Source organism: Ammodytes marinus (genome assembly GCF_949987685.1).
Source record: "Ammodytes marinus genome assembly, contig: scaffold_97, whole genome shotgun sequence".
NCBI classification, from domain to species: Eukaryota; Metazoa; Chordata; class Actinopteri; order Uranoscopiformes; family Ammodytidae; genus Ammodytes; species Ammodytes marinus.
Genome location: NW_027648089.1, coordinates 74917 through 87416, shown reverse-complemented (window position 1 = coordinate 87416; position 12500 = coordinate 74917). Strand labels below are relative to the sequence as shown.

Sequence of the window (12500 nt, the reverse complement as noted above, 5' to 3'; positions counted from 1 at the left end):
CCCTCCCTCCCTCCCTGTCTGTCCCCCTCCCTCCCTCCCTGCCTGTCTGTCTGTCTGTCTGTCGGTCTCTCTCCCTCCCTCTCTGTCTGTCTGTCTGTCTGTCTGTCTATCTGTCTCTGTCCCCCTCCCTGTCTGTCTGTCTCCCTCCCTGTCTGTCTGTCTCCCTCCCTCCCTCCCTCCCTCCCTGTCTGTCTGTCTCCCTCCCTCCCTCCCTCCCTCCCTGTCTGTCTGTCTGTCTGTCTGTCTCCCTGTCTGTCTGTCTGTCTCCCTCCCTCCCTCCCTCCCTGTCTGTCTGTCTGTCTGTCTGTCTGTCTGTGTCTGTCTTCAGGAATCGACATCCTGGTGAACAATGCGAGCGCCATCAGTCTGACTGGAACGCTGCAGACGCCGATGAAGACGGTGGATCTGATGCTGGGAATCAACCTGAGAGGGACATACCTCACGTAAGACAGACAGACAGACAGACAGACAGGCAGACAGGGAGGGAGACATACCTCACGTAAGACAGACAGGCAGGGAGGGAGACATACCTCACGTAAGACAGACAGACAGGGAGGGAGACATACCTCACGTAAGACAGACAGACAGGGAGGGAGACATACCTCACGTAAGACAGACAGGCAGGGAGGGAGACATACCTCACGTAAGACAGACAGACAGACAGGGAGACATACCTCACGTAAGACAGACAGACAGGGAGGGAGACATACCTCACGTAAGACAGACAGACATGGAGGGAGACATACCTCACGTAAGACAGACAGACAGGGAGGGAGACATACCTCACGTAAGACAGACAGACAGGGAGGGAGACATACCTCACGTAAGACAGACAGGCAGGGAGGGAGACATACCTCACGTAAGACAGACAGGGAGGGAGGGAGACATACCTCACGTAAGACAGACAGGGAGGGAGGGAGGGAATCAACCTGAGAGGGACATACCTCACGTAAGACAGACAGACAGGCAGGGAGGGAGACATACCTCACGTAAGACAGACAGGCAGACAGACAGGGAGGGAGGGAGGGAGACATACCTCACGTAAGACAGACAGGCAGACAGACAGGGAGGGAGGGAGGGAGACATACCTCACGTAAGACAGACAGGCAGGGAGACAGACAGACAGACAGACAGGCTGACAGGGAGGGAGGGAGGGAGGGAGACATACCTCACGTAAGACAGACAGGCAGGGAGGGAGACAGACAGGCAGGGAGGGAGATTCAAGATTCAAGATTCAAGGATTTTATTGTCATTGTAGCACAACGAAATTCAGTTTGGCACTCTCCAGCAACAATATCTAAAAATGACAAAACAAGACAATTGACAAATAAAACGATGACACAACAACAAAGACCAAATGACAAAAATGGTTTAAAAATAAATATATAAATAGTGATATGTAGATTTAAAAATTTAAAAATTATCCCTATACATATTGTGCCATATATGCAATTCATATGAAGATAAAAAAAAAATTATAATGATTAAAAATGTAGATGTGCGTGTTGTTCTTAATGCTTTGTTAGGGGGGTTGGGGAGGGGAGGGGGTGATGGAGGCTACAGCTCTTGGAAAAAAACTGTTCCTCATCCTGGTGGTGCGGGCCCCCAGTGTGCGGTACCTCTTCCCCGATGGTAGGGGAACAAACAAGGTGTGTCCTGGGTGGGTTATATCAGAACTTATTGACCTTGCCTTCCTCTTCAGTCGGAGGGAGGGAGACATACCTCACGTAAGACAGACAGGCTGACAGACAGACAGACAGGCAGGGAGGGAGACATACCTCACGTAAGACAGACAGGCTGACAGACAGACAGACAGACAGGCAGGGAGGGAGACATACCTCACGTAAGACAGACAGACAGGCAGGGAGGGAGACAGACAGGGAGGGAGGGAAGGAGGGAGGGAGGGAAACAGGGAGGGAGGGAGGGAGGGAAGGAGGGAGACAGACAGACAGAGACAGACAGACAGACAGACACACACACACACACACACACATACCTCATGTAGGAACAGAGAGGGAGTCAGGGAGGGAGACAGACATACAGACAGACACACAAAGAGAGAGAGACAGACAGGGAAGGAGGGAAGGAGAGAGAGAGAGACACACACACACAGACAGACAGACAGACACACTCTTGTCACACTTTAGGTAACAGTGTTAGTGAACAGTGTATCTCCCTTGTTGTGTCCTCAGCTCTAAGCTGGTGATTCCTCACCTGTTGAAGAGTCCAAACCCTCACATCCTCAACATGTCTCCTCCCCTCAACCTCAACCCCTTCTGGTTCAAGAACCACACAGGTAACACACACACACACACACACACACACACACACACACACACAGGTAACACACACACAGGTAATACACACACACACACACACACACAGGTAACATAGCGTCAAGCTGCCAGGAGCTATCTATTAAATAAAATACGTTAAAATATTCAGTCACATATTTTCCATGATTAAAAAAAAAATCAAAATTTTTCTGGTTTTAGTCAAATGTGTTTGTTTTTTTTGCATGTTTATGCTTTATTGATAGTGAGAAGAGACAGGGGTGAAATGGGGCAGAGAGGGGAGTGACATGCTGGGCCCGGCCCGGGGGGGGGGGGGGGGGGGCGCCCTACCAACTGAGGGCGCCCCACAAATGTGTTTTTAAATCAGTTTAAAGTTGTAATAGACTATGGGCCAGTGTGATATTCTGACCGTTACAAAAACTTTTTTATTTTTCTCAATACTCTGAACCAAAAATCTACAACTTCTAAAGCACTTACATCAACTAAACTTTCCATAATCATTCTCAGCACTATTCTGAAGGTTATTACAGAAGGATTTGTTCATATGTTGTTCACTGTCTGATTTATGAGACATGTTGTTTGTGTGTTTGTGTGTGTGTGTGTGTGTGTGTGTGTGTGTGTGTGTGTGTGTGTGTGTGTGTGTGTGTGTGTGTGTGTGTGTGTGTGTGTGTGTGTGTTTTTGCAGCGTACACGATGGCTAAGTACGGGATGTCCATGTGCGTTCTGGGGATGGCCGAAGAGTTCAAAGGTCAGATAGCTGTCAACGCCCTCTGGCCCAAAACAGGTAAAAACCAGTTCACTAGATTCACTGGTTCTGTCAACACATAGGTTGCGTTCCGAATCGCATACTCTTTCTTTTTTCTATTCTACATACTACATCCGACGATAAAAAGAATCTAGTTAGGATGCAGTAGGCATACTATTGGGACATACTTTACTCTCTTATTTCATCATAACATTGCGCCTTGATCTTGCCTCTTGCTTTTATATCCGTCGCATCCCCGTTTGTTTTCATAACATGGACCTATAGGCTTCGTCGATGTTACGTCACTTCACGTGCGCACTGGATTGTGGGTCAGAATCGCCCAAATAGGATGCACTTTTCAACACTAACAATCTTGGCCGCATGAAGTAGGACATCCGGGTACTTCTAACCATCCTAAATCTGGCCACAAGAATCAGGACATCCTAAATCTTTTTTCTACATACTATATAGTAGAAAGTATGAGATTCAGAACACAACCATATTCTCCACAATCACTCACTCCTTTTTAAAGTGAACTCACTTAACCTCTGTGTCTGTATGTGTGTGTGTGTGTGTGTGTTTCTCTCTATCTGACTGTCTGTCTGTCTCTCTTTCCCTCTCCCTGTCTCCCTCCCTCTCTCCCTCCCTCTCTCCCTGTCTCTCTCTCCCTCTCTATCCCTCCCTGTCTCTCTCTCTCCCTCTCTCCCTCCCTGTCTCTCTCTCCCTCTCCCTCCCTGTCTCTCTCTCTCCCTCTCTCCCTCCCTGTCTCTCTCTCCCTCTCCCTCCCTGTCTCCCTCCCTCCCTGTCTCTCTCCCCGTCTCTCTCTCCCTCCCTGCCTCTCTCCTCTCCCTCCCTCCCTGTCTCTCTCTCCCTCCCTCTCTCCCTGTCTCTCTCCCTCCCTCTCTCCCTCTCCCTCTCTCCATGTCTTCCTCCCTGTCTCTCTCTCTCCCTGTCTCTCTCCCTGTCTCTCTCCCTCCCTCCCTGTCTCTCTCTCCCTGTCTCTCTCCCTGTCTCCCTCTCTCTCTCTCCCTGCCTGTCTCTCTCCCTGCCTGTCTCTCTCCCTGTCTCCCTCTCTCCCTGTCTCCCTCTCTCCCTGTCTCTCTCCCTGTCTCTCTCTCTCCCTGTCTCCCTGTCTCCCTCTCCCTCTCTCTCTCTCTCTCTCCCTGCCTGTCTCTCTCTCTCTCTCCCTGTCTCTCTCCCTCTCTCTCTCTCCCTGCCTGTCTCCCTGTCTCCCTGCCTGTCTCTCTCTCTCCCTGTCTAGCCATCGCGACCGTTGCGTTGCAGGTGATAGGTGGGTTAGAGTTGGGCCAACAGTCTCGTACTGCTGACATCATCACAGACGCTGCTTACCTCATCCTGTCCAAACCCAAAGAATACACCGGACACTTCCTGGTGGACGAGGATGTACTGAGAGAGCACGGGGTGAAGGACTTTGATCAGTACGCTGTCAGCCCAGGTAAGGGGGGTGTGTGTGTGTGTGTGTGTGTGTGTCTGTGTCTGTGTCTGTGTCTGTGTCTGTGTCTGTGTCTGTGTGTGTGTGTGTGTGAGTTTGAGGATCAGAGTGTGTGTGTGTGAGAGAGAGTCAAAGAGTGTGTCTGTCTGTGTGTGTGTGTGTATCTCTCACTCACTCACTCACTCGGATTAGAACAAACCTTCAGAATAGTGCTGAGAATGATTATGGAAAGTTTAGTTGATGTAAGTGCTTTAGAAGTTGAGATTTTTGGTATTTTCAGCATGTTTTTAAGAAGAAAATGTCTCATAAATCAGACAGTGAACAACATATGAACAAATCCTTCTGTAATAACCTTCAGAATAGTGCTGAGAATGATTATGGAAAGTTTAGTTGATGTAAGTGCTTTAGAAGTTGAGATTTTTGGTATTTTCAGCATGTTTTTAAGAAGAAAATGTCTCATAAATCAGACAGTGAACAACATATGAACAAATCCTTCTGTAATAACCTTCAGAATAGTGCTGAGAATGATTATGGAAAGTTTAGTTGATGTAAGTGCTTTAGAAGTTGAGATTTTTGGTATTTTCAGCATATTTTTAAGAAGACAATGTCTCATAAATCAGACAGTGAACAACATATGAACAAATCCTTCTGTAATAACCTTCAGAATAGTGCTGAGAATGATTATGGAAAGTTTAGTTGATGTAAGTGCTTTATTAAGTTGAGATTTTTGGTTCAGAGTATTGAAAATGAACGTTGTTTGAAAAGTTGAGTCCTTCCCAGCCTCACCGTGTGTGTGTAACGCTCCTCTCTGATTGGTCCACAGGGACCCCTCTACTTCCTGACTTCTTCCTGGACCTGCCAGAGGATGAGAAGGAAGGTAAGTAACAGTCTACCTTCTATCGATCTGAGTGATTTGAGCAAGATGGCGCTCCCCAGTGTGCGACATAGCGTAGCTCCCCGAGGATTGGTACCAGGGTTTCTGCCGAGCTCACAGTCAGCACAGGAACCCCCCAGGGATGCTGCCTCAGCCCAGGAACCCCCCAGGGATGCTGCCTCAGCCCACAGGAACCCCCCAGGGCTGCTGCCTCAGCCCACAGGGACCCCCCAGGGCTGCTGCCTCAGCCCACAGGAACCCCCCAGGGCTGAACCCCCCAGGGCTGCTGCCTCAGCCCACAGGAACCCCCCAGGGCTGAACCCCCCAGGGCTGCTGCCTCAGCCCACAGGAACCCCCCAGGGCTGAACCCCCCAGGGCTGCTGCCTCAGCCCACAGGAACCCCCCCCCCCCCCCAGGGCTGCTGCCTCAGCCCACAGGGACCCCCCAGGGCTGCTGCCTCAGCCCACAGGGACCCCCCAGGGCTGAACCCCCCAGGGCTGAACCCCCCAGGGCTGCTGCCTCAGCCCACAGGAACCCCCCAGGGCTGAACCCCCCAGGGCTGCTGCCTCAGCCCAAAACTCTTCACACTGTACACACATGACTGCGTCTCCCCCCAGGACAATAACAACATAATAATTAAATACGCAGACGACACGACCATCCTTGGCCTCATCAGAGGGAGGGATGAGTCTTCTTACAGGGAGCTAGTCCACAAAGTCACCATGTATGGAGAGGACAATGACCTAGTACTAAATATAGACAAAACAAGGGAGGTAATAGTGGACTTCCGTAGGAAAGCCCCCCCTCTGCAGCCGCCCACCATCAAGGGGACGGCGGTGGAGCGGGCTGACAGCTGCAAGTTCCTTGGTCTTCACATCGTGGATAACCTGAGCTGGGCCCAAAACACTGGACTTAAAGGTCAGCCCCTCACACAGGCCTACAGAGGACTCGTTTAGTTTAGTTTAGTTTAGTTTATTTGTTAGGGACAGTGCATATTCATGAACAGCTGTAACATTTACAACTGTAAAAATGCCAGATTTTAGCAAAAATGCTAGATTTCATCCGTTGAAAGCCTCCTCTCCAATGGCATCACGGTGTGGTTCGGAAACACCACACTGTCCGAGAGGAAGTCACTTCAACGGGTCATAAAGACTGCAGAGAGAATCACTGGCTCCAACCTGCCCTCCATGGACACACTGTACACAGCGCTGCATGGGGAAAGCACAGAGCATCCTCAGGGACAAACATCACCCAGCTCATGCTCTGTTCAGGTGGAAGAACTCTGGCTATAACCTGCGACATCACAAGGCCCGCTACCACAACAGCTTTTACCTGCTGCTGTGAGACTGGTAGGGTTAGAGGGTTAGGGTTAGAGGGTTAGGGTTAGGGTTAGGGTTAGAGGGTTAGGGGTTAGGGTTAGGGTTAGGGGTAGGGTTAGAGGGTTAGGGTTAGAGGGTTAGAGGGTTAGGGTTAGAGGGTTAGGGTTAGGGTTAGCGTTAGGGTTAGGGTTAGCACAAGACTGGTAGCACAAGACATTAAGATGGGAGGGAAGTACTTCACCCCTCACCTCAGACTAAATGGACAGTAGTCGACCTCATAACATAGAAGTGTGCATTATTAACCTTAAATAATGCAATTATTTAACATAATGTGAACATTTTGAGTGCAATAACCTTGTGTGTCTCTTCTCATTCTCATTTCAGTGTTCAATGCTCTACACTCCGCAGGACAATGTAAGTGTGCAATATTAACCTTAAACATTGCAATAATACAATGTCAACATTTCAAGTGCAATAACTTCATGTGTGTATAATCTCAGTGTAGTCTACTGTTTTACAGTGCAGTAAAAGTGTGTAATATTAACCTTAAATGCAATTAGAGACTGGGAAAAATGTCTCTCACATCTCATTGTACACTGCTCCCCTTGTTATTTATTTTATTCCATTGTATTATAATTTGTTTTAAGAGAGAATAGCTATTTTCTACTTTTCTACGATTTCTTATTTCTTTTTTGAATTTTCCTGTTATAATGTTATTTATATATAACATTGTTTTTATTGAAGCTGACTCAGGGAGATTCACACAAGAATCCCAATGCACTTGTACTTGTACCTGTGCAAATGGCAATAAATACATTCTTCTTCTTCTAGACCTGTGTGTGTGTGTGTGTGTGTGTGTGTGTGTGTGTGTGTGTGTGTGTGTGTGTGTGTGTGTGTGTGTGTGTGTGTGTGTGTGTGTGTGTGTGTGTGTGTGTGTGTGTGTGTGTGTGTGTGTGTGTGTGTGTGTGTGTGTGTGTGTGTGTGTGTGTGTGTGAGTGTGAGACCTGTGTGTGTGTGTGTGTTTACCTGTCTGTCTGTCTGTGTATTACCTGTATGTATATAGAATCCGAGTCGTTCTCTGCATGTCATTCACACACACACACACACCCTCCTCTGACACTACACAGTGGACCTTTTTAAATGTAATGTTTGAATAATCAGTGTTATATCTCTATTCTTTAGAATTTTATGCATTTTTATTTAATGTTTTTATTGCATTCTTATTACATTTTTATCTTCTGCTTATTGCCTGTGATGAATGAGTTTTGTTTTATATTTTCTTTATTTTGTGCATGTAAAGCACTCTGAGCTGCATTCTATGTATGAAGGGCGCTATACAAATAAAGATTATTATTATTATTATAATTCTTCTAGCGGCGGCCCCCCCCTCGTCCTCCGGGAACCCCATAGAGAACATGTTCACCTCCATCAAAGCAGCTCTCACCGAAGAGTTTGTCCAGAAGACTAAGGGGGTCTACCAGTTCAACCTCTCAGGTAACTGTGTGTGTGTGTGTGTGTGTGTGTGTGAGTGAGTGAGTGAGTGAGTGAGTGAGTGAGTGAGTGAGTGTGTATGTGTGTGAGTGAGAGTGTGTGTTTGTGTATGTGTGAAGGAAATTAGCAGGGGCTTGGGGCAAAATATCCCTGAAAAGTCTGAAATTGCCCTTGAAGTTCATTTGACAGGAGCTTTTGATCCTAAATATAGAGAATACTTTGGGATATTTCAACAGCACTTGCAAAGCAACAGCGAGGCATCAGTAGTGCTTTCCTTCAAACACAACGAGTCTGATTTCAGAAGCGCATTGAGTGGAGGAAAAAATGCCCATAGCGGTGACCTGTTAGTGAAACAAGATATTTCAAAACATTTGTTACATTTGACCAAAAATGCCCCGAATAAACCCTTTTCACAGGGGTAAAACGGGGGTAAAAGAAAAATCCTGTGTGTGTGTGTGTGTGTGTATTTAATGTGTCTTTCTCTCTGCCCTTATAAGGAGAGCATGAGGGCGTGTGGTTCCTGGATCTGAAGACGGGTTCTGGTTCCGTGGGGAAAGGAGAACCGGGTTCTAAAGTCGACGTCATCATGAGCATGGACTCCAACGACTTCACCAAGATGTTTACAGGTGTGTGTGTGTGTGTGTGTGTGTGTGTTACTCTGTGTGTGTGTGTGTGTGTGTGTGTGTGTGTGTGTTACTCTGTGTGTGTGTGTGTGTGTGTGTGTTAATCTGTGTGTGTGTATATGTGTGTGTCTTCAAATCAGTGAATATCTCCTCATGATCTGCTACCTGTCTGTACTGTGTGTTAATCCACAGCCTAGGTATGTAAACTAAGGGCCCACCGTAGCTAGTAACATACCAGTTTACAGAGCCTGGGCCTGTTTATTAACACTGGGTTTATATCAGCACACACACACACAGTACAGACAGATAGTGGATCATGAGGAGATATTCACTGATTTTGACATAAAAAAATCTCCAGAATCACTGATTGCACCTTTAAGACCCTGTGATTATCCTGCCATGCTAACAGCCGTGTGTGTGTGTGTGTGTGTGTGTGTGTGTGTGTGTGTGTGTGTGTGTGTGTGTGTGTGTGTGTGTGTGTGTGTATCTGTGTGTGTGTGTGTGTGTGTTGGTGTGTATCTGTGTGTATCTGTGTGTGTGTCTGTGTGTGTGTGTGTGTGTGTGTATCTGTGTGTATCTGTGTGTGTGTGTGTGTGTGTGTGTGTGTTGTAGGAAAGCTCAAGGCTCCAATGGCGTTCATGTCGGGAAAACTGAAGATCAAAGGAGACATGGGGCTGGCTCTGAAACTGGACAAACTGATGGGGAAGATGCAATCTAAGCTGTGAACACACACACACACACACACACAGACACACACACACACACACACACAGAGCTCATTACATGCCTTAATATTAACACCTTCAATAAACACACTTTGGTACTAAACTGGTAGAAATGTTGTTTTGATTTGTTGCTTTCAAAGTTTTTATTTTATTTGTTTGTTGACAGACACACATAGATACACACACACACAGACAACCACACACAGACAGAGAGACAACCACACACACACAGACAAAGACCCAGACAGACACACACACACAAAGATACGCAAAAGCACACACACACACACACATAGATACGCACATGCACACACACACACATAGATACGCACATGCACACGCACACACATTTAATTTGTTATCAAGCAGCTGTGTTTTACTATAGGACTACAAATGACTTGATGTGTTTGATTTAAATTTCCAGAATGTCTGTTGACCTAAAAGCTCGTTCTAGTATTTATCTGAACTGAAATAAATGTTGTGTTAGGGTTTAAGATTTGGACACCATGCCACAGACAGACAGACAGACAGACAGACAGACACAGACAGACAGACAGACAGACACACACAGACAGACACACACACACTCACTACAATACGATAACATACCTGAACATAAATAAATTCAATTCAATGATAGTAACATCTGGACACCATGCCTTAAAGGTGCAGTGTGTAGAATGTATTTGCATTTTTATTATGAACAGATTTTTTTGGGGCATTTTTATGCTTTTATTGACAGTGTGTAGAGACAGAGATGAAATGTGTCAGAGAGGGGAATGACATGCAGAGAACGACCCGGGCTGGATTCTAACCCGGGTCTGCTGTGAAGAGGACAGACAGACAGACAGACAGAGAACGACCCGGGCTGGATTCTAACCTCTGCTGTGAAGAGGACAGACAGACAGACAGACAGACAGACAGACAGACAGACAGACAGACAGACAGACAGACAGAGAACGACCCGGGCTGGATTCTAACCTCTGCTGTGAAGAGGACTGAGCCTTAATAAATAAAATGTGGTAACAAACTCATACACTCTGCTTTCCTGTCTGTGCTTCTCCGATGAACCGTGTGTCTGTCTGTCTGTCTGTCTGTCCGTTCGTTTTATATTGTGGAAAATGGCCCTGCGTTCCAAAGGGTCCCTGCTATTTAGTTTGGTAGAAACAGATTTAGTTTGTCCCAATACATGATGTCAGATGCAGCATGCTGAAAAGTACCCAGATGTCCTACTACATCCGGTGGTGATTTTTAGTGCTGAAACCAGCAGCTTTATGGAGGTTCTGACCCACAATCCACTGCAGCAGAAGTTACATCACATGGACTGAGCCTCCCAGTGAAAACAACCAGCGATGAGACGGATATATAAGCCAGAGGCAAGATCAAGGAGCCATGTTAGGATGAAATAAACAAGTTAAAATATGTCCCAATTGTAGCATGCTGCGTCCTAACTAGATACTGTTTATGGTCAGATGTAGTATGGAGGAGAGGGAGAGAGAAAGTATGGTAGTATGTTGTTTTAGAAGGTGGAGTCAGTGATTCTGGAGAACGCTTAATGTCAAAACTTTATGTCAAAATCAGTGAATATCTCCTGATGATCCGCTACCTGTCTGTACTGTGTGTGCACTGAAAAATACATTCAGTGTTAATACACAGCGTAGGCTCTGTAAACTGGTATGTTGCTAGCTAAGGTGGGCCCCCTTTGTTTACATAGGCCTACCAGTTCACAGAGCCTAGGCTGTGTATTTATTTACACATGATTTTATTCCAGCACACACAGTACAGACAGACAGTACAGACAGTACAGACAGACAGGCAGGCAGCTGATCCTGATGAGATATTCACAGAGGAGATTTCTCCAGAATCACTCACTTCACCTTTAAATCTCGTTCTAACTAGAATTTTGTTATTGAATTAAATTAAACAAAAAATGATCTCTGGGGCGTGTCCGGTCCGCTGCGAGCCACCGCCATGTTGTCCCGTGACGTCACCAATAGGAAGTGATCTCCGGTTGTTGTTCTTCTGTCTCCTGGCGCTAAAGAAAAACGACCCAAACAAAACACGTTTCCGCCAACCGGACCATGGACTGGTAAGGAACTAACGAACTATCGAACATCAGCCGAGTGTTTCCGAACCCAGACGAACCTTTCCGAACCTTCAACGTTCCATTTCCTCGCGTTTCCTTGGTGACAACAGAGCCATACCCTGCTAAACCGATCTTCGCGCCGCCGTTACTACGTTTGTTGTTGTTTTTAAACCGTTAACGGAAACATTTTACCCGCCACAGATCCCGGTTCTGGTTCTGGAACAAACAGCCGCCGTTTGTCGCTTCTTGTGTTTCGTTTTTTTTCTGGTTTTGTTTTGGTTGGAAGTGTCGCGAGACTAGAGAAGAGCGTGTTACGTATGAGTGAAATCTCGCGATATTTGCGACACTACACCGTCTACTACACCTTTTCAGAGACCAAAGACTGTTTACAAGAATGGTTACTTTAGTTTCCTATCTACGAAAAGGACACACACACACACACACACACACACACACACACACACACACACACACACACACACACACACACACACAAAGAGGGACACAGACACACACAGTAACAGACACACACACACAGACAGGCCTAGACACACACACACACACACACACACACACACACACACAGGCACAGACAGAGACACACACACACACTGAGTCTTTAAAATGTCAAAATATGTCCGTCATTCTGTTAATAACATATTAAAACATGTTTAATAACTATCCAAAAATAAAGTATTAAAAAACAAGAAGCATTTCCTACCACCATGGCCTTTCACTGTGAGGATATTATATAGTGACATAAACCAGCGGACCGTAGTTAGTTTTAACAAGCGTTCTCCAGAATCACTGACTCCACCTTTAAAGGTGCAGTGTGTAATATGACATCATCAAGAAAGTTCTACAAAGTTCTAGAATGCAACGCTCCCTGG

General features: G+C 46.4%; 2 protein-coding genes across 3 annotated transcripts in view; both read left to right on the top strand.

The window, feature by feature from the left end:
* hsdl2 (hydroxysteroid dehydrogenase like 2) overlaps positions 1-10457 on the top strand; it is a 14067-nt gene extending 3610 nt beyond the window's left edge. The window contains exons 4-12 of the mRNA XM_080054515.1: positions 329-443; positions 2193-2296; positions 2980-3078; positions 4301-4495; positions 5316-5369; positions 7070-7099; positions 8060-8179; positions 8674-8802; positions 9412-10457. Coding sequence (XP_079910641.1) covers positions 329-443; positions 2193-2296; positions 2980-3078; positions 4301-4495; positions 5316-5369; positions 7070-7099; positions 8060-8179; positions 8674-8802; positions 9412-9524 — 959 coding nt within the window. The 3' untranslated portion in view covers positions 9525-10457. The remainder of the gene's footprint in view (positions 1-328; positions 444-2192; positions 2297-2979; positions 3079-4300; positions 4496-5315; positions 5370-7069; positions 7100-8059; positions 8180-8673; positions 8803-9411) is intronic.
* A 1067-nt stretch (positions 10458-11524) lies between these two features.
* Positions 11525-12500, top strand: part of LOC307270629 (polypyrimidine tract-binding protein 3-like) — a 20626-nt gene continuing 19650 nt past the window's right edge. For both annotated transcript variants that reach the window (XM_080054510.1, XM_080054509.1), the window contains exon 1: positions 11525-11613. The gene's annotated coding sequence lies outside the window, so the exon portion shown is untranslated. The remainder of the gene's footprint in view (positions 11614-12500) is intronic.